This window comes from Podarcis muralis, chromosome 10, assembly GCF_964188315.1.
Source record: "Podarcis muralis chromosome 10, rPodMur119.hap1.1, whole genome shotgun sequence".
NCBI classification, from domain to species: domain Eukaryota; kingdom Metazoa; phylum Chordata; class Lepidosauria; order Squamata; family Lacertidae; genus Podarcis; species Podarcis muralis.
Genome location: NC_135664.1, coordinates 52,674,305 through 52,700,441, shown reverse-complemented (window position 1 = coordinate 52,700,441; position 26,137 = coordinate 52,674,305). Strand labels below are relative to the sequence as shown.

The 26,137-nt window shown below is 41.7% G+C and overlaps 2 protein-coding genes across 4 annotated transcripts; one reads left to right on the top strand and one right to left on the bottom strand.

Moving 5' to 3' along the window:
* The first annotated feature begins 145 nt into the window (after nucleotides 1-145).
* TDG (thymine DNA glycosylase) lies at nucleotides 146-13,283 on the top strand. Its single transcript, XM_028747687.2, has 10 exons — nucleotides 146-298; nucleotides 2,729-2,871; nucleotides 4,027-4,235; nucleotides 5,248-5,317; nucleotides 5,708-5,843; nucleotides 5,929-6,011; nucleotides 6,102-6,196; nucleotides 6,455-6,626; nucleotides 7,777-7,905; nucleotides 9,558-13,283. The coding sequence occupies exons 1-10, from the start codon at nucleotides 273-275 to the stop codon at nucleotides 9,692-9,694; spliced, it is 1,200 nt and encodes a 399-aa protein (XP_028603520.1). The 5' UTR covers nucleotides 146-272; the 3' UTR covers nucleotides 9,695-13,283.
* Nucleotides 13,284-13,315: 32 nt separating this feature from the next.
* On the bottom strand, nucleotides 13,316-25,469 carry GLT8D2 (glycosyltransferase 8 domain containing 2). Of its 3 annotated transcripts, XM_077935031.1 has the most exons (11): nucleotides 25,061-25,469; nucleotides 23,304-23,367; nucleotides 21,358-21,400; nucleotides 19,990-20,088; nucleotides 18,959-19,127; nucleotides 18,261-18,378; nucleotides 17,186-17,270; nucleotides 16,244-16,356; nucleotides 15,471-15,637; nucleotides 14,692-14,804; nucleotides 13,316-13,856 (listed from the first exon to the last, which is right to left on the bottom strand). In XM_077935031.1, the coding sequence occupies exons 3-11, from the start codon at nucleotides 21,374-21,376 to the stop codon at nucleotides 13,684-13,686; spliced, it is 1,056 nt and encodes a 351-aa protein (XP_077791157.1). In that variant the 5' UTR covers nucleotides 21,377-21,400; nucleotides 23,304-23,367; nucleotides 25,061-25,469; the 3' UTR covers nucleotides 13,316-13,683. The 3 variants fall into 3 exon arrangements, with proteins under 3 accessions (XP_077791157.1, XP_028602074.1, XP_028602076.1); XM_028746241.2 differs by lacking the exon at nucleotides 23,304-23,367; XM_028746243.2 differs by lacking the exons at nucleotides 21,358-21,400; nucleotides 23,304-23,367.
* Between the last annotated feature and the right edge of the window lie 668 nt (nucleotides 25,470-26,137).

Sequence of the window (26,137 nt, the reverse complement as noted above, 5' to 3'; positions counted from 1 at the left end):
CTCCATCCCGGAATTCTACGGTAGGCCGCGCCGCGTGTCAGTCTATCCTTTTCCTGTCTCTGTGGGCCGGCCAGCCCACGCCGGCGCCGCGGAACCAGAGAGAGTCGGCGGCAGAAGGTACAGCGCGCGAGCTGTGGGGGGAGGGGGAGGGGCCTTGACGAGGGTCGCGAGGTTTTGGGGGTTGGGCTTGGCTGGCGCTGACTAGGCCTCGAGTTCTCGCCGGGCCTTCGCTAGCTGGGGAGGTGGGCGTCGAGGAGACGCCAGCGCTCGGGATGGAAGCCGAGGAGCCCGGCCCCAGGTAGATGGGGCGGAAGGAGGCCGAGGCCGAGCTAGCGGGTGGGCAGGGGGGCTTCCAAGGCCCTCTGGGGGCGGAGGGGGCCGTGGTCGCCTCCCCTCCTGCCGTGGAGGAGGCTGCGGCGAGCACAAAAGGCTTCCAGGCCAGGGTCTCTTGCCACAGGCAGGCCAAGGCCTGAGCCCGGAATGGGAAGGGGGAGAGGGGAGCGAGCGAGGCTCTGGGTCGCCTCTGTATTGTTATTTATAATGCGTGTTTATATTACTGATACATGGGCAGATGCACACAGGATGGAGGCCTGCACCTCTCTCTCTCTCTCTCTCTCTCTCTCTCTCTCTCACACACACACACACACACACACACACACAAATACACAATTATGTATACTTACTAGCATATGTGTAATATTGGAGCAAGATCTGTTAGGTACGCTCACAGCACACATTTTACTGTCATGACTCCCCTGTATGTGTGTGTGTGTGTGTTTATTGTTTTTGATTGCAATTTTAAAAAATGGTTCTCATGCACCTTGCCCTGAGATCCTTTGATTATAGGGTGGGTTATAAATATTTACAAACACACATATATACATATTGATTGGTATCCATCTGTCTCGGGAGACAATGGAGGAGTGAAGGCAGAGACTGATATGAGAGAGACATGTTTTGTGCATATACATGTGCTGCTACCAGATTGGGTGGGTGGGCTTGGCATGATTCATATTATCAAAAAGTGCCCTTACATAGAAAACTGGTGTGTCAGAAAGAGGCTTGAAGCCTCTGGTTTCTCATTTTTCTACCAGTAAGGGCACGGGACTGGTGTAATTGAAGAGTGTGTGGTGAAGTGAGCTTCCACCTGTGCAGTGTGAAATGGTACAATCCAGAAACAGGCTTACCAACTTGAAGCAGTTCATGTGGAACTAGGCCTCCATGAAATGTGTATTCAGAACTCTTCCTATTACCTTGGCAAGCAATTATCCTTTCTACGGGTGTGTATTCAGGATCAAATAATGTGGATGAGTTGCTTCTTTATGTTAGTTGTAAAGAGTGGTGAAAGGATGGTTTTTCCTTGCCCGCTTTCAATTACACTTAAGGTGGAAACTAACTTGCCTTAATAAGTGTAAGGGTAGAGCTGAGGATGCTAGTTGTTCCTCCTTATTTATAGTACAACAGCAGTGGTCCAGTTCAAATACTCTTAAAATATGTGGGCATATGGGGCATATCTATGAACTCAGCTGCGGATAGGAACTAGTATCTGACCCATGACAGCAGGTTTTCCCAGCAGCAGTTTGCATGAGCATATTGGCACCTTTTTATTTTATTTAATTCGCAGCATAGGAAGTCTCATTGGAAGCTCTGTTTTGATGCATCTGATGGTCTGTTCTGGCCAGCAGCAGCTTTCTTTGGTTGGGACTTTCCCAACCAAATCTGGAGGTGCTGGGGACTGAGCCCTGGGGGTTTCTGCATGCAAGTCAAATGCCCTGCCTCTGCTCTACAGTCTTTCTTTCAGTGAATTGCTGTCAAGAAGTGGTGCCTTTCAGTGTGTGTTGTAACTTCTTTTACTCTGCTTGTAGGGTTTTTCAGTGCTTGAACCAGGTTAACATGTTGTGTTGGGACTCGTTGACTTGATTAGCAATTGACAGTATTTGTGCTTTCCCAGATCATGCAAACAGGAAACGTAGCTCTCCAAATCATTTGTTTGTGTTTAAATTAGACTTTGAGAATCAACCCTGTTACCACTCTGATCATATATTAACAAACAAAAAGCAAGTACAACTATTCAAGGGTAACTTGGGATACTTCCAGAACAGAGGTTAATAGTCAAAACAAAAAAAATTCCTTCCAGTAGCACCTTAAAGACCAACTAAGTTAGTTCTTGGTATGAGCTTTCGTGTGCATGCACACTTCTTCAGATACACTGAAGTGTGCATGCACATGAAAGCTCATACCAAGAACTAACTTAGTTGGTCTTTAAGGTGCTACTGGAAGGAATTTTTTTTGTTTTGACTATGGCAGACCAACACGGCTACCTATCTGTAAGAGGTTAATAGAATAGATCTCACAAATGGGCTGTTGGCAACATTTTTTAAAATTAATTGGATTTTTCTTGGAAAGGGTAAGTCTGAATTAAATGGGGAAGTATAGAATGGTATTTTTACACAAACAATGTCTTGGGAACGCTGCAAAAGATGTGCATGCCTAAGGAGCACCCATTCCACACCAAGCACCTGTCTGGAAGTACCCTTTTTGTTGACCTTGGCTATGATCCTGTGGGAGCAGAAGTATATAATATATAAGATGAGAATTGTTGCCAAACATGGAAGAAATCCACCAGACTAGACTTGAAAATGCATGTCAAATACTACTTGAAATTTTGTTCCAAATTTATAATTTGAAATGGTAGTAATTTTAACCTTTTTAAATTATTTTTTTAAAGACATTATACTGCCCTTCAACCAGCATTTTATCCTTTTCCATTCCATCAAATGATGACTGGAGTTCCAAACATGGAGATGATGAATGAAGAGGAAGCACTTCAGGGGCCTTTGGAATCAGACTTTGTTCCAGAACCTGTTAAAGGTGTCTCAATTTTTTCCCTTGAAATGTTTAAGCAAATATGCAGGAACATATTTCTTTTAGAATATCTGAAAACAGTTGGATAGCTTCATTCTTCAGAGTGGTGGTATTGCTGACCTGAATCAATGCTTATTGTGAAAATGTGCCCTTTTCTTTACAGTTTTAAAATATTGTAGTAACAAGAAAGAGTGGACACTTCTAGCTTGAGCTTGCACATTTTTTCTAATAACTGATGAAGCAGCAGTTTACATGAACATACTTAACTTGCATTTCTGTTGTATACAGTAAAAGGTAAATGTCAAAGTTACAGGAACAAGTTGCATAACCTGTCTATATCATGGTATTCATACATGCATTACATTGTTCTCAGATTGTCAATGCAACCCTTTTTATTCTGTTTTGTAGTTCAGAAACTGATCCCATCTTTTTTCTGGTTGGCCAGCATATTGTATTAAAGATTTCAAATTTAGTCTCACTTGATTATTCTACATCAATATTTAAAATAGTAGATTACCAATCCCTTTAAAATTCTTGGATACTGTTACTAATTTCTGGGTAACATTTAATAATGCAACTTCTTAGTTTGCAACATAACTATATGATTGCTTGCCATATAGTTACTAAGGTATTTCTTAGGATAATGCACAAAATAAAGTTTTGATGCAATCAAACTTTTCTTGCAGCCTTGTGATTTCTTATATTCAATAGCAAATTGAATTTATTTGTAAAAAGCAGCCTCTAGAACTAAACTTGAATAACCTTAAGATTTCTCAAGTAATTTTTTATTGTGTACTTTCTCCAGAAATGGGCACTGGGGGTCAGTTTTGATGCTCAGAGCTCATTTGCAAGGCATTTAAAAAACCCTCTTTCATGTACCAGCAGGTTTCTAGTAATATTTATCTATCCAAAGATAAATATTAACAGCAAGAGCGATCTGATGCTCTTTTCAGGGCAGTAACGGTTTGGATAAGTTAGAAAGATGTGGAGTTCTTCCAACTTTCGTTGAGAATATTTGTTGGATGTCATGTTCAGCTGAAAGATATTTTATTAGCTAGAAATAGATTTTTAAATGTAACATTTCACATCATCTCTGATTAATTAGTAGTATTTTGCCATCTCCAAAGACTTAATGAAAAGTAATTTCCTTTTGTCTTACAGCAACTGTTAAAGGAAGAAAGAGAAAAAACAAAACTTCTGAACCCAAGAAACCTGCTGCTAAAGTTGCCAAATCAAAAGCCAAACAAGAAAAAATCACAGATACTTTCAAAGTCAAAAGGAAAGTAGATCGTTTTAATGGCGTATCTGAAGCTGAATTGTTAACCAAAACTCTTCCTGATATACTGACCTTCAATTTGGATATTGTAATTGTAAGTCAGATGTAAGAAAGTTTTATCTGTAGATAACTGTTTTGCAGCCAGTTCAGTTAGCAACTTTGTAGTAAATCCCAAAAGAGATGTCTGTGTTAGTCTGTTGCAACAATAGCATTCTGTTCTTCCCTTGTATAGATTTGGGCTCTGTATAGAAATGTTACAAACCTCCTCCTCTTGCATGACCTTTTGGCTCTACATTTTAATGTTTGTCCCTGGGAGTTTCTCTATGAGGATAATTTATCATTCCCCCCCCCTTTTTTTCTTCTTTTTAATTGATAAGAAGAGGGTCATTTATTGTTTCAAGTAATCATTTTACTAGATTGGCTGGGAACAAAAAGTGATCACTTTCTGATATTTCCTTATTCCCAACAAATAATTGAGGTCTATTTCCACTTTTGCTTTTTCCTTAGCTGTTTTAAAGTATTTTCCTCTGTTTTAGCACAGTGGTTTCCCATTGTCATAAACATTTCAAGTATTTACAACAGATCTGTAAGAGCGGATGAGATAAGTGATTAACTTTATATTTTCTGGAACGTGAAAGTCGTCTCTGAGTTATTTCACATTTTAGTTCCATACCCTGCTTTGCTTCAGCAATTAATAGTCGTAAACAGGTCTTTATTTATTTAAAACATTTGTATCTTGTCATTCCTCAAAAAAAGCTCAAGGTAGCTAACAGAACAAAATCACAACTTAACAATTTTAAAACGTCCGTTGCCAAAAATATGAAAACAGCCAAAACAGAAATAGAAAGCAGCAGCAATCCTCTCTTACTAATAGCATTAAAATATATTCAAAGAAAACAGAGATAGTTAAAACCAATGCATTAAAACCATGTTATAAAACCAAGCACATAGGAACATAATGTAAATATGTGGGCAGGCTCATCTAGGAAAAGGCAGCCCTGTAGATGACCCAGTCCTAAACCATTCAGGGAATAAAAAGTATCCAAAGCACTTTGAGTTATTCCATGGAACAGATGAGAAGATTTAATTGTTCTTTTGTTTTCTAGATTGGTATAAATCCAGGTTTAATGGCAGCCTACAAAGGCCATCATTACCCAGGACCTGGAAACCACTTCTGTAAGTTCCTCCTTCTATGATCTCTTGAAAATTTTAAGAACGCAGTTTTAATTCTGCATTTTCTGATTGTAGAAGGGCTAGAGAAATGAGAATGTGGGCAAGATTTGGCTTTTGTTAGAAGAAGTGTAGTAAATGGCTGCATGGGTGAAATGATGAGCATGCAAAATAGTGCATATTCAGCATTAATGCTAAAAAGGAAATGCCAAGCAGTGAGAAGATATTAGTTATCTCACTTCCTTCCAAGAACATCAGAGGCAAATTGTGTGGGAAGCACACAATATGAGAGCCAAAAACGACATGGTGTTCAAGTACTGGTTGCCTGAGCAGTGATAAGAAGTTGACTGCATTGTAACACAAACTATAAGAATCATATATTTTCTGCCTCCACAGGGAAGTGTCTCTTTTTGTCTGGGTTAAGTGAAGAACAGTTGAATCATATGGATGACCACACTTTGCCACATAAATATGGTATTGGGTTTACAAACATGGTGGAAAGGACTACACCAGGGAGCAAGGACCTTTCCAGGTAGGGTCAAGTTGGAATTCCGTAAATAGATCATGGGTATTTCCAGACCTGCTATATAACTTAATATTTTCCTCCCACTTTTTAGCAAAGAGTTTCGGGAAGGAGGACGGATTCTGGTGCAAAAATTGCAGAAGTATCAACCTAAAATAGCAGTTTTTAATGGAAAATGTGAGCCTTTTATATACAAGATTTCTGCATATTGATTTCACTGGTATGGTACTGTGACTAACAGTCAATTTGTATTTAATTTGACTGTAGGCATTTATGACATTTTCAGCAAAGAGGTTTTTGGCGTAAAGGTTAAAAAGTTGGAATTTGGACTCCAGCCACATAAGGTTCCAGACACAGAAACAGTAAGTTCCTGTCATGGTTATGAAATGAAAACACAGAATCTTACCATTTGTGGAAGAATGAATTGATATAACCTTGCACTGATGGAGGAAAAAACACTCCTATTCAAAACTGTTACCTTAGAATTTAAGATTTTACTACCTGTGAGTGAGATAATGGAAGTTTTTGAAACAAAGTTAGTATTTTAAAAAATGCTCTACCAGTTTGAAGGCTTCTGATTTAACATTGCCTTCTGTTTTGATATTTTTTCCTTTTTACAGCTTTGCTATGTTATGCCCTCATCCAGTGCAAGATGTGCTCAGTTTCCTCGTGCACAAGATAAAGTTCATTATTACATCAAGCTGAAAGACCTAAGGGATCAGCTGAAGGGTGTTGCGTCAAATGCAGAGGTCCAGGAAGTGCAGTACACATTTGACTTGCAGCTAGCACAAGGTATAGCATATGAAGCCAGAATAACCAGGATTTGCTCAAAAGACGTAATCCACATGAGAAAAATAAAGTGGGCCTGGGCAGCTGCTTAGTGCTGTAACTGGAAGGCTGCAGTTGTGACCTATTTTAAACAAAAGTGTCCTAAATGTATGCATGATTTCTTCTGTGAAACTATTCCTTAACAAGTTTAACAAGAGAGCAAATAGAAAGTTTTTAATACATTTTGGAGGTCTTGTAACTTGTAATTCCTTAAAATTCTATTTTATACTGAATATTATTTAATCATATACAATAAGGGTATAATTAGAATATGCCTTCTGAGTAGGATAACGGTGTTTGAAATCTGATTTATTTTTCTCGATAAGGTTTTTATTGAGATTTTTCCCATAATACAATAAGGTTACAGCTACCTAAGATACAAAACAAGAAAAAGAAGAAAAAGAGAAAGAGGCAACAGAGATAAAGAGAGAGAAGAGAGAGAGAAAACAAAGAAAGCAGAAACAGAAACATTAGCAAAAATGACAAAAGAGGGACTTCCGATTTTCCATCTACAGTGCAACCTTGGTTCTCGAATTTAATCCGTTCCAGAAGTCCATTCGACTCCCAAAACCAAGGCGCAACTTCCGATTGGTGCAGGCGCCAGAGAAACAATAACCAACAGCCGCATCAGACGTTCAGCTTCCGAAATTCGTTCAAAAACCGGAACACTCACTTCTGGGTTTTTGGCACTCGGGAGCCGATTTGTTCGTCGACTAAGCCGTTCGAGAACCAAGGTTCCACTGTACTGGTCATGTACAGAAAGAATATAAAATTATTTAAAACTATCGGTCAATATGAACTACTATCTACTTCACTGTCCGTTAAACAATATTTCCTCTAAGTTACACTGTCTCATTGTCATCATTTTGTTTATTTTATGGAAAGTCCAAGATAGGTCCCCTAAGTACTGTAATTATTTATAAGGGTTAACCATATTTCCTCTTATTGATTCACACCAACATTACTATTGTATCATACTATTTCTTTCCATCCATGTCTATATTAAGGTCTCTCCACTGTGATCATATATTTCATTTTTGTTTCTCATATATCCACTTGTTCATGACCGGTTAGAGATTTGATTTAAGCTTTCAATGTGTGTGTGTTTCTTCAGAGGATGCTAAGAAAATGGCTGTCAAAGAAGAAAAATATGATCCGGGTTATGAAGCAGCTTACGGGGGTGCTTATGGTGAGAAAACAGCTGAGGATGGTGAACCATGTAACTTCCCTTCAAATGGAACAGGTAGAGTATAGGGAATATTTTGTTTTCTCTTCATTTTAATCCATGTTCCCTGATGCAGAAGATAATTAGGATTGATTCTATTAATTTCTTTTGTTTTAGACAAGTGCAACACTGCATTTGGAACTCAATGCAAAAGTATAAACTACAGTGGTGCCTCGCAAGACAAAATTAATCCGTTCCGCGCGTCTCTTCGTCTTGCGGTTTTTTCGTCTTGCGAAGCACGGCTATTAGCGGCTTTAAGAAAAAGGAAACAAACTCGCAAGAACTCGCAAGATGTTTCGTCTTGCGAAGCAAGCCCATAGGGAAATTCGTCTTGCGGAACGACTCAAAAAACGGAAAACCCTTTCGTCTAGCGAGTTTTTCGTCTTGCGAGGCATTCGTCTTGCGGGACACCACTGTATTAAGGTGTTATAAAGTAGAAGTCACATTCTGCATTCACATGTAACTTTTTATATCTTTTTAAAATCCGACGTAGAGAAGCATGTATAAATCTGTGTAAGTAAAATTCAGTCTTTTCAGTTGCCATATATTTTCTCTGTCTTTCACTCTCTCAATTTATCACTTGTAAGATAATGATAATAATAATGATAAGCAGCCGCAGCCGCCGTGCTAATGCCAGAGGATCTAGGGGGACTGTTGGGGGACATGGTAAATTAGCGAGAAATAGCAAATCCAAAATCCAAAGAGTTACTCATGGTTATTCGACTTATTTATCATCTTTAGTGAAACAGAATAACAAAATACAAATTTTAAGTGCCAGTTGTGCTTTTTAATTCCATTTATTTTCTATGTTGCTCTTCAGCCCCAAGTGATTCTCATAGTGGCTCACAAATAAAAATGAAACTACAAATACAATAAACAATCATTTATGAAGCAGCAGAGCACTAAACCAGATATTAGAACCAGAGCTGCATAAGATCAAAACTGTTTCCTAAAATACCATCTAAAAAACAAATAAAAAGTAATGGCACTAACCCAATAATTAATTAAAGACTCCCTTCCAGAGATGGGACATTTGATGGGCAAATATTTCTCTTCCAGTGGAAAACAGACCGACAGGAATGCCTTCAAGGAAGGCATAGAATTCTTGAAGCACACTTACTTTCTTATAGAGTTGGCTAAAATATGGCCATCTTTAGTTTTCCCCCCCAATTGTTTTCTTAATGAAATGGATTGAGTAAGTTAGTTGCTTTAAGTTGTACGTGTTTAACTTTTTTAAATGGATAGCAGCTGGGTGGCTTTTGTAGCTGAAAATTTCATGGTGGGGAATGGGTTAGACTCTCAGGGGTGCCCAAACTTTTTTCAAAGAGGGCCAGATTTGATGAAGTGAACATGCGTGAGGGCCGACCAAAGTTGTTCAGGTTTTTTTACAATTTTACCCCAAAGTTGTTGAGCTTTTCTTAGGATTTTACCCCAGGACATATACTGCCACGGGGGCCGAATTAGGCCCCCAAAACGGACTTTGGACATGCCTGGGTTAGAGTTTCCCTGAGGTGGCTACCCTCAGCCACCCCCCATCTACAGTCAAACAGATGAATGGATGCCCCCTGGTGGGCAAAATCTGTAACCAGCACATTTGGGGAAATTCCTTTTCTAACGTCAGCCAGAGCACCAACTAAATGATTAAGTCATTTTGGTTTGTTTTCCTGCAGCAACCAGTGCAGAGTACAGCAGTGGATCTTCCTTTGGAGATGTCCCCAATGGACAGTGGATGACACAGTCTTTCACAGATCAGATTCCAGATTTCAGGAATTCTAGACCACAAGAGGAGGAAGGAAGCAATGCTTAAAGGCTGCCTTTTAAGCCAAGCGTAACTTCTGCAGGAGTTTTTTTAAAATGCAAACGTCAAGAATGGTACCTCAGTTCTCCAACTGAAGCATTTTTAAATAGCATTTTACCTCTTAGTTCTCTCTTATGATAACCATTTGTGTTTGTAGATTTAGACCTATGAATCAGGTCACTTAAAGAAAATGCTTTTTAAGAGATGAGGCTTCCCTGTTTCTTTCTCTTTCTTTCTTATTTTGTATGAGACTTTTGTATTTAAATTGTTCCATAGTTGCAGTTTTAGAAAACTGACTTCTCATTGGTGAAAACTTTTGTTTTGTTTTAAATCTGTATTTTGTAATGTAGTTTGTGAACGTACATTTTTAACCTATCCCTTCATGTGTTGGGATATTTCATACGTGTGTTAGTCCATCTAAGGAGAGGGAAAGCTGCTTGTAGATCTAACATTGTTAATGGAAGTGACATAGCAAGTTATTGTCCAGCAAATCTGTTACACACAGTTGTAGGCCTGCCTCTGGTGTGAAAGAGTCTTGCTTTTATGGCAGAAAGTAGCATGCAGGCATGTATGTACATCATTTGACTACTGCCACTTGAATGTGTGACCTGCCGCCCTTGAAAAGCATAAGGGTTGAACCAAATGATCACCAGGTCTCTCCTCTGTTACTTTATGGGGGCCAAGCACCTTCATCCTGTTGTTGTTGTTGTTGTTGATTAATATCTGCTGCTATTTCAGCTGGCATTTCACTCTCTCCATTTCATTCATCCTCAAGTGATCCCAGTCAATCAGGGATTATATACTGGATGTGGTGACATTACAGTGCTGTGCAGCCGGTCAGATTTGACTGCTTGCTGATGTCACTAAGAGCAAGTGGGTTCCCCTTAGTGTAAGGGCACTGCTTCAGATTCAGATTTTGAGGATAATCTTGGCCCATAAGGGATTCTAAAATCAACATTTTAACAGCCTTTCACAGTGATCTCTGAAAAACAACTGAAAGTTGTAGCACTTCTTTCAGTTCTGAGCTAAGATTATCCTAGCACATGCCTTTGTTCAGTCCTCCCTTTACTACTTTTGGCTCAGCCCTAAAAAGCTTTCCTTGCGAGAAATGGAAATCTTGCCTCCAGTGGATTGTCTTTGGTGGCCCATGATAAACATGCATGTGTGAACAATTCCTTAGTGTGTGAGAGAAAGTGTGTGTGTGTGTGTGTGTGTGTGTGTGTGTGTGTGTAAAGAAGAGAGTTATGAGGAGACTGTGCACATGTTTCTGAGAGTTTAATACCCCAGTCTCATAGCCACTTATCTCAGGAAGATGGAGGGGAATGCTGTAACCGCCACATTTTGTGTGTTCCCTTCTGCCTGCCCTCTGAAGGTTGAGCTGCTGGTGGGGAATGGCTTGTAGTGTAGCTCTTGGAATGGAAAGATATAGTGGTGGGGATTTAGGGCTAGGGAACATGTGGTCATCCAGATGTTTTTGGAATCCAAATCCCATCAGCCCCAGATTGCATGTCCAGGATGACATGCAATGGTCCAGGATGATTGGAGTTGTAGCCCAACAATAAATTGAACAGCACATGATCCCCAACCGTGATTTAGTGTTTCAAGAAAACTTTTGGCCAGAATAGAGAACCACCTTAAGAAGGAAATATGTATGCTCTGTACAGTGGTACCTTGCTTCTCGGACTTAATCCGTTCCAGGAGTCAGTTCGACTTCTGAAACTGTTCGAAAACCAAGGCGCTGCTTCGTATTGGCTGCAGGAGCTTCCTGCACTCAAGCAGAATCCGTGTTGGACATTCGGCTTCCGAAAAACGTCTGCAAACCAGAACACTTCCGGGTTTGCAGCAATCAGGAGCCAATTTGGTCGACAACTAAGCCGTTCGAGAACCAAGGTTCCACTGTATAGGCGTTTTAAATACATACATGCCACAGGAGGAGGAAAACATTGGAAAGGAACTGGGGGCAAGAGAGGGTTGATCTGAAGAAGCTTCACCAGAATTCAGCATTTTTCATTTTTAGGAAACATCACATTCCACATCTTGCTGGCCAAAACGATGTTGGTGGTGGTGTGACATTCAGGCAGCTACAAGCCTACCCTAGGAAATGGACATAATTGCCCACCTACAAAACATTTCCTAATGGTTTGGGGCACAGTGACATTGCATTGCAGACACAGCACCTGCATGTGGAAGATTTCAGTAAGCTTGCCCTGTCCTCCCCTCCTACTCATGGCTACTCATACAGGCAGTGCTACGGTGTTGGGAGAAATGGGAAGTCTCTGTGCATTTCCACAGACCTCTTGAGCCCCTTCTCTCCATGCCTTGCAAAAGTTTGGGTATAAGTGAAGGAGATGTGTCCCTTTCCCCTCTAACATTCCTTCGCACTGCCTTGTATGCACAAGTGAAGGAGGGAGAAAACAGCCTCCGTTTTAGCTCCGTTGGAATTCTTTGCTTGCAAGTTTTGAGCCCACAATGCAAGTGGATCGTGCTCATTGTCTTTGGATAAACTTAAATTGATGTTGGGAGTGTTTGTTCTGTCTGTGCCTAATATCTTGCTTCCTTCTCTCTTCCCCGCACCTCCTTTTTGTCACAAGTGGGGAAGAGATGGCTTAAAAGTAAAAGCAATAAGAGGATCAAACTGAGGTTTTGATTCATCTGCTGATTAGGTGCTTCGGATACTTGAATTATGCGCAAGAACTGTGTCTCCATAATGTGTACATAGTCTAGATCACTATTTAAGTATACCACGAACAGCTGGATTTATTTAAAAATGTCTTGTGTGTGTTTGGATCAAGAACAATGGGTTGAGTGGATCAATTTAAAGTAGATCCATAGCTTGCTAGCAGCTTTGAACCTTATGTAGTGTTTTGACTTGCTGCTCATTGAGAGATAAGCATGTTTGTGATCTCCCTCCAAAATCATGTGCTTTAATCCACAAACACAACATTGTTGTTTTTTTTAAAAAAAAATAAGATTGAGGTGTATATTCTGGTTCTGATCATGTTGGTTAGTTGCTGTGGAAACTTTTCATTACCTGGTCAACAATCTATAAAATGATTCACTTGCAGCACAGTCCTATGCATGTTTACTCAGAATTAAGCCCTCCTGTGTTCAGTGGGATTTACTCCCTAGTAAGTGTGTTCAGGATTACAGCCTTAGGTTTTTTAAGGTTTTTTTTTAATGTATCGCTGTTTACATGGACACTTTCTTGCAAGTGCTTGAAGTGCCTTGCATCAGGGATCTGAAACAATTTTTAGTTTTAACAAAGCTATATTGCCACAGGTGGTGGACAGCTCAGTAGTCACTTTAGTTAAGTGTGAAAGGGGAACATCTTACTTAAAAGAGCATCCATTAGATTACCAACAGGTTAATGAAATGTGAATGCACGTCTATTGTCAAACATGGTGCTTTTAAAAATTGTATTGAACACTTCTGATCTGCCAATTTCTTGCAAAAAACAAACAAACCAGGAATTGTTGCAGTATCTTCTGGTGCTTAATTGTGGCATTGTTTAATAAAAGTCTTAATGCTGAATTGTTTGTGCTGTTGAAAAGAAGAAATGGATAAATTATTTGAAATAAATAAAAGAACGGATGTTTAATTTTGGTTTTAGTTTGACTTCATAATGTATACTTAAAGTAAACCTTATTTTTATTCAAAAAGTGTTACAGTCTGCAAGAAACAGTATCTGGCCTCTCAGCAAGAAACAAACTTTATTTACAGAGTATGACTTAAAATGTAGTCCCTGTTTTTATAAAGTACTTTCCCTAAGCCTTGTAGCCCTAATGGCATGACTTGAAGCTTCCCCAAACTGTGATTGTTTCATCAGGGCCCCAATGAACTCTTCGTTTTGAGCCATGCTTTTAGTTACAGACTTATGCAGCAGCTTTATATGCAACAAAGGAGGTGAACTCGCATCGCAAAATATTGCATAGAATGAAGTATCTTGTGCATGCTGCAAATGACTGATCCTGATCCTTTAAAAAATGTAAATGACAGCATCAGCTATTAGGACGAATCAATTTAAAAGTTCCTGAAGGGTCAGGAACAAACCACTTTTCCCATAGGTCAGTGTGAACACTAGGGTGATCCCAAGGCTTGTATCTTCCATTCCAGTGAAGTAACTTGGCTTCATGAAGAAAGTGCTCTGAGTACCTGGCATCTGGACTCCAGCCTATAGGGGGGGAAATTAGATAGATTTTTATAGAGCCCTTACTGGAAAACTCTTCACTCTTTAAACAAAATAGTGCAGCTCTCCTCCATTTCATCATAAACACTTGCTTAATGCTCTGTCATTTGCAGCACCATCCCATCCATGTCTACTCAGAAGTAAGTCCCATTGAGTTCAGCAGGACTTGCTCCCAGATAAGTGGGCATAGGATTACAGTAAATACTTAACTATGGCTTGTTCACACTCCATAGCTATATTTAAATAATTCCAGAAAGCTGTACCTGTGCACCATAAAGGAACTTTACCTGTGTACCAGGATTTCATCTCCCTGCCATGCCCCATCTGCACCACAGTCTTGGGAGAACAACAGATTTAATTTGCAAAGAAGATATCTGATGTATTTGCTGTCTCTTACAGTCTGCCCAGCTTCAAACTATACAGGTGCAGTAAAGGTAAAGGTACCCCTGACTGTTAGGTCCAGTCGCGGACGACTCTGGGGTTGCGCCGTTCATCTCGCTCTATAGGCTGAGGGAGCCGGCGTTTGTCCACAGACAGCTTCCAGGTCATGTGGCCAGCATGACTAAGCCGCTTCTGGCGAACCAGAGCAGCGCATGGAAACGCCATTTACCGTCCCGCTGGAGCTGTACCTATTTATCTACTTGCACTTTGACATGCTTTGGAACTGCTAGGTCGGCAGTAAAACAGTAAAGGGACCCCTGACCATTAGGTCCAGTCGTGGACGACTCTGGGGTTGCAGCGCTCATACAATAGTCTAAGGAACCCTTAAAGGCCTTTGGCATTTTTGTTTCAGCTTGCAGAACTCGAGTCTCAAACTTACCTAGATGTCGGATATGCCATAAAGGATTAATATGTGAATATTTCTCATGGAATACAATGAGCATTGGAGAAGTGGCCACACCTCCAGCAAGAGTGCTGCTGTACAGATTTTCTCTGGAAAATATATCAATGGGAATTGAAAGATCTGTTTAGAATACCTTTTCAATGAATAGCATGGCACAGCACAATTCATTTAGATGAGAAGAGCTTTTGAAATAGTTGTGTAACTGAAGCTTAGGATTCCTTTTAATTTAAGATTGCAAGTCTGGAATATTACATGAAAGTATAAATGCTATCATTGATAAGCTCTCTGAGCATATTCCTTTCTTCCAAAAGGAAGCTGATTTAATTTTCTTGCATTTATAACCTGCTTCTCTTCTATCTTGGAACCAGACCCAGACCTGCTTAGCTTCAGGAAGCTGGTGACCTCATTTGCCTTTAGACAATACCCTGGGGTGGCTTTAGTCTGCTACATCATTGACTTGAAAACTGGGCTTTTTGTGATGATACTGAGATTTAAAAACAAAAACAAAAAAACATCAGAACCGATCCAGCCTAGAACTTGTATGTAGCGTACCATCCTCCTAGGGTGCATATGAGAAAGCTATCACATTGATCACCTTTAATGATCCATTCAAACGCTGAGCGTATTGCTGGCGCAAGCATAACACCCAAGCTAGCCTGCTGTGAACACCAAGCAGAGAATTTGCAGTGTGTATGCTAGTCCACACCAGACCCAGGAAGGATATGAGAGAGAGAGCGTGCACTGTTTATACATACTCTACATTTTTCTGCATCCATTTTTCTAATTGCTTTGTGATTCGTTGGTGCTTCCATTCCGTCATATTTGCAACAATGACACCAGGATTAAAGGAACATGTGCTGGGACTTATGCCAAGATCTCGGATTGTTTGTTTTCGGTAGTCCAGAAACCCCATATAGGTATTCTAGGGGGAAGAACAAGACATGTGATTACTATAAATTAACCTAGATATTCTCAAAAGTTTATATATGTGAGTGGTACTAGCTCATTCCATGTCCCAGGTTTTCAGGGCAGGTGTTGGTAGTGGAGGAAGAGAACAGAATACATGTTTGTAGATATAAAAGGACTTGGAGAGGCAAGTTTATTAGCTTGTATTTATTTTTATTTTATTAGGATTCATATCATGGTGGGTCACAACAGATTGAAAGACAACATTGTAAACATGGAAAATAAAATATAATTGCAGAATCCATTGCTTGATGCAGGTAGTAAAGAGTCACACAGGCTATGCAGCCTGAAAGTCAATTAAATAGCTCATTCCCATTGTGCTGATAACACCTTGTGAGAAGCACCTCTGATTTTCTGCTGGCTTTTTATGGAGCTCTCCCCCAAGGTCTGCAGGTTTCTCAGCCTGTCTCCCTCATACCAGTGGAGCACCAGAAATCCAATTTTTCCAATGCCCGCCCCCTCAGGTCCCAGAGATTAATGTGAAGAAGACGGAATAAATATGAACTCAGGAGAATGAGTCGGGAAATACATGAGTTTTTTTTGTGCTGCAAGGACTTCTTACCTGCATTCCGATGCTTCTCACAATTTCGTGAGTGGAAGGCAAATCACAGTCATCCGAAAAAGCTGCCGCATGCCCACGGGCTAGTTTGGTGTCATACAGATCTTGGATGTCACCTAAAGAAAAGCCAGGCTTATTCAAAAGCCCCATAAGTCTGTACTCATTACCTTGTTAGCTGTCTTTACTGTTCACCCATTTCTGATGCAAAAACCTGCTACCCTCGAAGGATTTCAGTGTGTAGCATTCAGGGCCGGCTTTAGCAGATGTGGTGCCAGGGTGCAAATATCCGCCCAGCACCCCCAAATTACCATGGATAGTGTTGGGGTGGCCGTAGCTGTGCACTGTCAGCCATTGTGGGGGCCCAACTCTCCCCCATGCCGCTGCAGGAGAGCAATCCCCACAGAGGCTTGGGAGTGAAGTTGCACCCCTCCCAAGCCTCTGCGGGAGGAGAGCGCAGCTTCCCTCCCAAGCCTCCTCGGGAGGAGAGAGATCCCCACAGAGGCTTGGGAGGCTTGGGAGGGAAGCTGTGCACCCGCCAGCCTTATGGTTGGCGGGACACAGCTTCCATCCTAAGCCGCTGCGGGGATCGCTCTCCTCCTGAGGAGGCTTGGGAGGGAAGCTGCACGCCTGCCAGCCTTATGGTTGGGGGGGGGGCGCAGCTGGCGGACATGAAGGAAAAGGGGAGGCTGCCAGCAAAGACGCGCAGCTCCCCCACTTGCTGGGGCGCCCCTGCAAGGCCGCTGCCCTGGCGCAATGCACTACTAAGCCCTATGGGAAAGATGGCTCTGGTAGCATTACTACCTCTGTTTTCAAAATTTGGGACACAGGGCTGAGCAAAGGAATCAATTCCAGATCTCATTTTTGGTGATGATAGACGTACAGAATTTAGACTTTGGTTGGGATTTTCAACCTCCTAGGGCTTATTTTTCTGGACAAACAACTTACCTTGCACAATCACATCATCGTCAAGATATATCACTTTTTCATGTTCATGAATAAGCAGAGGGAGGTAAAACCGCACAAAGTTTAGCTGTTGAAATTAAAAAGGGAGTCAGCATAGTAGAAGACATAAGACATTCAACATTGTATTTCAAATGCCCAGTTTAAAATATTCATCATTCAAGCAATATCCTGTTGGGGGTAGAGGGCATTCTAATAACACATAATGCATAGGGGTGTATCTGTGTGTTTTGCTGGTTTAAGTTATAAAAAAACAATGTTTATTGGACTCAAACCTGTCTGAAAAACACGAACTCTCCAATCCTCAGTGGTGGAGGGAAAGCAACCAGCCTTTGTGTTTTCAGAAAGCAGAAGTAGCCATTGTTTCTTTGTCCCAGCATCACTCACAGGTGTGTGATCTGATGAAGGCAGTATGCAGCAGAGATTTAGGTCACTCCCAGTCAATCTTTTTGATATTTCAGGCTGATTTGGTTACAGGGAGATTGGAGGGGCTTTTCTGGATGGGGTGAGGGTGTGCTCCGTTATGCTCTCTGTGTGCACTTGGGCAGAGAGAGGGGGCGGGGGGGGGGGAGAGAGAAAGATGCATGTGCAGTTTGTGTATGTGTGATCTATGTAAGACACAGTGGGAGAGATGCATTTGGGAAGAGAGTGAGGGAGATATGTATGTGTGGCTGTTTATATGTGAAGTGCTTAAGTCTGTGAGAGAGACACAGAGATGCATGTGTGTCTGTGGCTTGTATGTGTCCAGGGAGTGTACATGCTGTATGTACAAGAGACCATGAATGTGTATATTTTCCCCGGTCCTCCCTGCTGTTATTAGGCAGCAACAGCACTGCCTAATAGTTTCCCACTACCAGGACCAGAAGAACGCAGATAACTTCCCATCGCAAACAATGAGCTTGTTGGGAAGGGAGCAGCAATGACTGTACTCCTCTCCTTTCGTGTTATGCTATGTGCCCCAGGGCAGACATTTTGCGACTGGTGCCCACAGAAATTTGAAATGTGCCTGCTGGCCCAAAAAGTTTGGAGACCCCCATTCTACGGGCGTCTGTGTACTCACAGGTTGAAGTAACTCGGGCCGTGCTGCATCTGGCCTCATTTTCCCTTTTAGCACCATGGGGTTGAATTCCACAATTTTAAACCTTATATCTTTAAGCTTGGAATTTTCAATCCACTTTCTAGATGCAAAAGAGAGAGAAAAATGAATATATGACAGAACACCTTAAGCAATGAGTGTCTTCGTTGCATCCCTTGCTGCTCATTCTATCCCCTTATCCCTGGTCATATTGTCCACTCCATTTCTCTACACACGGTACTTTTTCTGCAATACGGTGGAATATGGAATAGTGGGAGAAACTATGATGGCCAATTTCTAAGCCCTCCCAAACTCTGTGCTCCAAATGACATTCTTCAGTCACCTAAAGTGTTCAGCGTTTCAGCTTACTGGTGTGACCTTCCATATGGAATTCCAACAGGTCCTGGGATGAAGATATTTGATCTTCTGCCCCTTGCTCAGCTGGCTCACCATTATACTAAGCTTTAGGCATAGTTTTGCCCTGCATTGTCACAAACTAGCACGTGAGCTGAGGAAATAGCTCGTTGTCTTTTGACTGCTTAGACAGCATACCAGCAGGACTCCTACTGATCTGCTTCCTCAGCCATTCCCACATGGGGCTTCCAACAAGTTACATGGCTCTTCAGCTGCTGGATCCTAAGCACAGAATTGAACCCTGTATTTCCCCATCACATTATTTTCACCTGATATGCGGAATGCCATTCTTTAGTCCAACTACGTAGAACAAGACATTGGAATCGGTGTTGCTGTAAATGCTGCTGATTGCTGCTATCGCTGCACCCATTCTGCCTGCAGCAGCACATATCACCACAGGGATTTCTTCTTCCATTTCCTCAGGGCTCTCCAAATCAACTGGTAAGAATAACAATAAAAAGAGTAACAACCACCACCATATGTGTTATTACACACAATTTATATCGTTCTGCTACAACTAGCACTTTATCGAAGTCCCTTAAAGAGTGGGGTAGAGAGTAGTGTTCACAGAATAATATAATTTTAGGGCTAAGAGGGACCTCAAGAGGTATCTAGTCTTCCTGCCTGCAATGCAAGAATGTTAGCTAAAGAATCCCTGACAGTGCTGCTGAAAGTCAGTTCTATCTGAGTATCTAAGTTTGTGGAATTCACTGCCCTTATATATTAGGCAGGCAAGACGTCTTCTGTGTTTAGTTTAAGATGCCGCTTTAAAATATTTTTATTTACACAAGGTTACCTTGCCACATGACCCTGCTTTCTGTTGTTCTGTTCTTTGCTTCTTTATGCTTTTACCTTTAATTTCATATTGATTTTATGCACACCACTTTGAGAATATATTTTTTATTGATTTAGTGGTATAGAATGTATGTATGCATAAATAGATCAACAAACAAACAAACAACAAATAAATAGATAGATAAGGCAGCCTAAATGAAATTGGCATGTTTATCTCCTAATGTGCCACTTGGGTTTGTTACATTTCGTATACCTGATGTTCCTGGCTGCTGTATTTCCTTCTGATATTGTATCTGTGCTCACACCTATGCAAAAGTTACTTTCTTATCCCATGTAAGAACATCAGTATAAGGAAATATGGCAACTAGGCCTGAAATATTGTCAGCCACCAAGAACTGAAAAACAATATCAACAGGGAAAGTGACAGAAGTGTGGGTTCTAATATCCTGTATTACAAATAGAAATTATTCAGTCTTGGCAATGTACAAAAAGAAACAGATTCTACCTGGATCATTCTTGAGCATGGTGGATGGCATCTTGTGAACTTTATTATATAGAATAGCACACAGAGTCAAAACAAGAAGGAACAGTAGGATCTGATTAACTGAAATGGAAAAGAAGCTGGTTAATAATATTATATTCACAGTAACAATCCTTAGCATGTTTACTCAGAATTTGATGGGACTTTAGTGTATTTCAGCCTGCAACTTGACAGTGCAATCTTATTTGCTCAGAAGTATGGTCTTGATGCAAGGGTGGCGCTGTGGGTAAAAGCCTCAGCGCCTAGGGCTTGCCGATCGAAAGGTTGGCGGTTCGAATCCCCGCGGCGGGGTGCACTCCTGTTGCTCGGTCCCAGCGCCTGCCAACCTAGCAGTTCGAAAGCACCCCCTGGTGCAAGTAGATAAATAGGGACCGCTTACTAGCGGGAAGGTAAACAGCGTTTCCGTGTGCGGCTCTGGCTCGCCAGAGCAGCGATGTCACGCTGGCCACGTGACCCGGAAGTGTCTCCGGACAGCGCTGGCCCCTGGCCTCTTGAGTGAGATGGGCGCACAACCCCAGAGTCTGGCAAGACTGGCCCGTACGGGCAGGGGTACCTTTACCTTTACCTTTACTATGGTCTTGATGAGGTTTACTCCATCGAGTAAACCTCGATAGATTTCCTACATATAATAAAAACGTAAGAGTATCATCACACTACAGTTTGCTTGGCCAAAGACAGTTGGCACTGCAAACTACAATATGACAAGAGGCAGTGGATGAGTAGCCCAGGACAGCCATAGAGCGATAGCTATAACAGGCCACAGCAGCACCCCAGCAGCCACCTTGCTCTGCTGGCTCCTGGCTCCTCCACCTGCCGGGCCTGGGGCCCCTGCCACTGAGCATCCGGACCCCCAGACTTGCCAGTGCTGCCACTGGCTACCTTCTTCCTCACCAGTCTGTTTCGACTGCCACCAATTTGGAGCATGGGAAGGCGGCTGGCCTGGTAATCTGCTGCTATTGATTAGCGTGAAGAGTCAGCCAGGATGGGGTGGCAGCAGCTGATTCTCAGACCAGCGGATGGCCATTTCTGACCTCCTTCCCTTTCTTCTCCTGCTACTAGGCTGACTCATCATCCCACTTGGAAGCAGCAGCATGAGGTGGAAAGAGGAAGGTCTTAGCTCCCTCAGTGTGCTATCGCAGGTCCTGATACTGAACACCAGATGCTGCTCACTGTTGCCTTGCTGCCAACCTCTGCAACCATCTACGGACAACGCTGCAGATATTCAAAAACTTTTCACCCCCCTACCACTAGCAGGGACTCCTCTACAGACTTCAGTTCCAAACCAGGGATCTAATTATTTAAATCAACTCCCCACCCCCAAAGATGTCTTACTTTTTCGTAAGAGAGCCATACGGTCCTTTCTTTTGGTCTCAATCTGTGGTCGAAAGAAGAAATAGGAGACAAAGATCAGAAGGTGAAAATAATTAACATTTAGTCTGTACTAAATGTTACTGGCTGAAACCCCAATAACATTAGGTTTTGCCTTTGACTTGAATGGAAAACATCTTAAATCTACCCAGCAGAGGTAGAGGTGCATTCCAGGAGCAAATGCAATGCATTTAACCCTCTGTCATTAAAAAAAATTAAGAAAAGAACAGAACTTGGTCTTATTCTTCAATACAGAGCCACAAATGTGAAGTGGTCCTTTTTGAGAAGATGTGGGAAAGACGTGAACGTCTTTCTGAGCCCTCACTGTGGTGCAATACCTACCACATCTGCTTTCTTCCAATTCATGCAAGGTTACTCTATATGGGTTGAATCCATTACCCTCACCTGCACAATCTTCTTGTTCCTCTGTTATATCCCTTAATATAAACCATGGGGCAGAATGGTCCAGCTTATGGCCTGACTATATATACCTGAGCTGTGAGATTGATACATGCATTTGTTTTGACTTGATATATCTACACTTGAACCAATTTCTATATTGTCTCTGTATACAGCAAAACTTGAGCTTATGTTAGTCTCAGCCTGAGTCTGAAACGGTACCATAAGGGGAGCTACAACTTTGAGTGGGGGTTCTGAGAACCAGCCACCTTTCTTTTCATAGTTATGCACAGTCAGGTAACCCCTATATCTGTCATATATCTAGACATGTAGAGGATCTAACTACAGATGCCACATAGCTTGAGGACTGCAATGGCACACTGGATTAACATATCTGAGGCCCAGGAGGTGGGAGAGAGAAACAGTCACTCCTATAAGGTGTTATAAGAATTTTAAGGTCTTATATATATATATAATTTGTTGTTGTTGTTGTTGCTTAGTCATTTAGTCATGTCCGACTCTTTGTGACTCCATGGACCAGAGCACACCAGGCACTCCTGTCTTCCACTGCCTCCCACAGTTTGGTCAAACTCATGTTGGTAGCTTCGAGGACACTGTCCAACCATCTCGTCCTCTGTCGTCCCCTTCTCCTTGCGCCCTCCATCTTTCCCAACATCAGGATCTTTCCCAGGGAGTCTTCTCTTCTCATGAGGTGGCCAAAGTATTGGAGCCTCAGCTTCAGGATCTGTCCTTCCAGTGAGCACTCAGGGCTGATTTCCTTAAGAATGGATAGGTTTGATCTTCTTGCAGTCCATGGGACTCTCAAGAGTCTCCTTCAGCACCATAATTCAAAAGCATCAATTCTTTGGCGATCAGCCTTCTTTATGGTCCAGCTCTCACTTCCATACATTACTGCTGGGAAAACCATAGCTTTAACTATACAGACCTTTGTCGGCAAGGTGATGTCTAATAGATGTTCATAAATGTACCAAGCAAACACATACAAATATGTAAACCACATGTCTGAAACCTACAGAAAAGTCCTGAAACCATTTTCTCTCTCTCCCAAAATGACCTCAAATACTTCTCTGCAAGGTCGATGGAAATGGGAAATCTCCCCGTTGCCTCTTTCACAAATCCTGTCTAAAGGGCACATTTAAGATATGAATAGGGTGTAGACCTGTGACCTGGATTCAGGAACTGAGTAGTTATCACAACAATAGAGTGGCCAGGATGCCCAGGTAATCCAATCAGGTAACCCAGCAGATAGGAAGAAACAACACACCCAGATTTCCGCCCCTTCTCTGATGTATTAAGGGGATGGTATTGGCCCACACCCCTTCTGTGATGTATGTATGATGTTTCTGGCGGTGGTCTTGGACTTCAGGGCGGGGAATTTAAAATGTCTATATAAGGGCTTGCGCGCATGGCTTGGGGTCCCTCCCCCCCTCCTGTGTGTGGGGGGGCGGGGAGCACCCTGTTGCAACAGCTTTAATAAAGATCAGGCTTACCAGCTGCTTTGCTTCTCAATATTCTCTGGTTGGTCTCTGTTATTTTCTCCTACCGATAGAGAACCTACAAAAGGATGGGCTCTTGGGTACCTCATAAAGGAAAAGGAGCATTTTTTTCCTCATAACAAAGGCAAAAGTTCCCCAGAGAACAACTCCCCATAGAACAACTTCCCTAAGGCTGGACCCCCACATAGTTCCCTTTAATTCTTTAAACTCTTTCCTTTGCCTCTAGCAACCACTCACTTTGACTAAGTTCTGTAAAGGGGAAAAACATGGGGGGATCATGAAAGGCCTTCACAAGACTGAATAATGCCATCTATGCTTATAGAGGCCTGTAGTTGTGAATCTCAGCTTTGTGTCTTATCTACAGAGTAGGTGCTTTGGGATAACTGTGCTTGGAAATAATTGCTTGGGTCTGTGTTTACATTGATTTCAGCTGTTTAACCAGCATCAGATTCAGCCACCATTTAAAGGAAATAAAAAATTACTCAGAGATGGCATTACTTGCCACAGCTCTAGGCATAAAATTATGATATTTTTTTTATAATTCTCATTTGAAAAGTTTTTTATGATCCTATATTTGATTTTCTATAATAAGATGATATTGTCTCTTACGGTGATTCATCAATACTGTAATTACATGTTCCCGAAATCTGTAGAGATTTTATTCCTGAAATATTGCAGAAGGAAAAATTAAGCTTTCTGTTACAAGGAACTTATCAGTTCACAACTTAGAAGGTAGCGTTTCCTTTTGCAGTGAAGGCCTCCAGCTTTACCCAAAAATATCTGGAATCCATTTCAGACAATTGTGGTGATTCTTAGTTTTAAGGGCATAATTTCATTCTGACATGTATCTCCCTATTTTTAATTTAATCAATAATGCTTACTTTTTTTCAGTTGTTTTAGTAAAAACAAAAACAAAAACAATATATGTTAGCTTTATCTGGATTTTAAATCTTTTATTTTGTTCTATTTTTGTAAATTCTATTTTGTTCTGACTCTCTTTCTCTCTCTCTCTCTCTCTCTCTCTCTCTCACACACACACACACACACACACACAGAGAGAGAGAGAGAGAGAGAGAGAGAGAGAGAGAGAGAGAGGGATGAAGTAATTCTCATGGGGGTTGTCCAAAAAGAAAGGATAGAATTTGGGAGGGTTTGCTCACCACCAGAATAAACAAATAAATCCCCGTGTGGAGAGATCCCTGTGTGGAACAGTGCTCTCAGAACTGCATACACAAACAGGTTTCAGTAACATGAACTAACTCATTTTGATCCAAGAAAATATCATATATCTGAAACCTCTTTTTTGGCACGCAAGAAACATGCATTTTCCATTTTCAGGCACGGAAATTCTACTCAATAATTACTGTAAGTAAATAAAACATCGCTGGTGTCCCAAACCATCTGCAGTCATTGAAGCTACAAGTGTTTTCGCACAAACAACCTTAATCTGTGTAACTTGCACCAGATTCTAAAATCTAGGATCTGAACTTTAGGAGACCCATAGTAAAAAACACAGTGCTGTTTGTTTAATATGTGTAAGGGGGGGGGGCAGGAGTTTTCATTTTTGGAAAATGAGATCATGTCAGCTCATTGCTTTTAATACATTTACTGGAACACTTGGGAAATGGTTACTGAATATTGACAATCTCCAGACACAATTGCAAGATCGTATGACAAAACTAGAGAGTGCAGCGGGGGGGGACGACGGAAATTGTGACTGCCATAATTTCCTGCAGAATTAAATGTTTTACCTTTCAAAGGCAGCTCGGCAGTAGGGAATTTTCTCCAGAAAGAAATAACTGCAAGGCAAGTTCCCTAGGTAGCTGGATGGTCCAGTGCCGTAAACATTCACTCCAGAATATCCAATTTCATGGGATCGCTGTTGAAATCCTGCAGTCGAGAGTCTTGAAGGTCCTCTGCAATTCCTGCAAAAGTACTTTGATGGAGAAGTGTCTTTCAAAATTCTTTTGTGGTTGACTTGGGACTGCTTTTTCTTTCCTTCCTTTGCTGCTACGTAGCTACCCAGAATCCAGACCTTGCCCTGCTGGAGTTTATGTGGAGAGAGCCACATAAACTGCTTCCAGATGTGCTGAACGATGCGGCTCCAGAAGTGGCGGACTTTCCTCCTCCCACTCTTGGTTGATCCTCATCGGACAGAAAATTCCAGAGAGTGGAAAAGAAGAAACTTCAGCAGCAGTTCTGAGCTCAGATTACAGTTGCGCTTAATGCTGAGCTTTGGTCGCCGTGAAGAGGCAGCATCTTACCAGTTGGAAGGAAGCTCAGCTGAAGGACAGGGAACTGTACTTATTGTTTATGAAATAATAATCTATACCTTTAAAGCATAGCCAAAGCACATTCTTTCACTCAAAGAATTCTGGGCACTATAGTTTACCCTCTGTAGCTGCAATTCCCAGCAACCCTTAACAAACTATTGTGCCCAGACTTCTGTGAGGGAAAGAATGTGCTTTGAGGGTGCACCCAGCCTACATGCATACTGTTCTAGGGGTGGTGGGGAACCACGTATGGGGAGATGGGTATTTCATTCAATGTATAGCATATATGTTCATAAATAGCTCAGACTAGATCCTTAAGTGCAGTGGCGCCTGCCTTGTGCCTGTGTGGTGTAGTGTTTAAGAGCAGTGGACTCGTAATCTGGTGAACCGGGTTCGCATCTCCGCTCCTCCACATGCAGCTGCTGGGTGACCTTGGGCCAGTCACACTTCTCTGAAGTCTCTCAGCCCCACTCACCTCACAGAGTGTTTGTTGTCGGGAAGGAAGGGAAAGGAGATTGTTAGCCGCTTTGAAACCCCTTAGGGTAGTGATAAAAT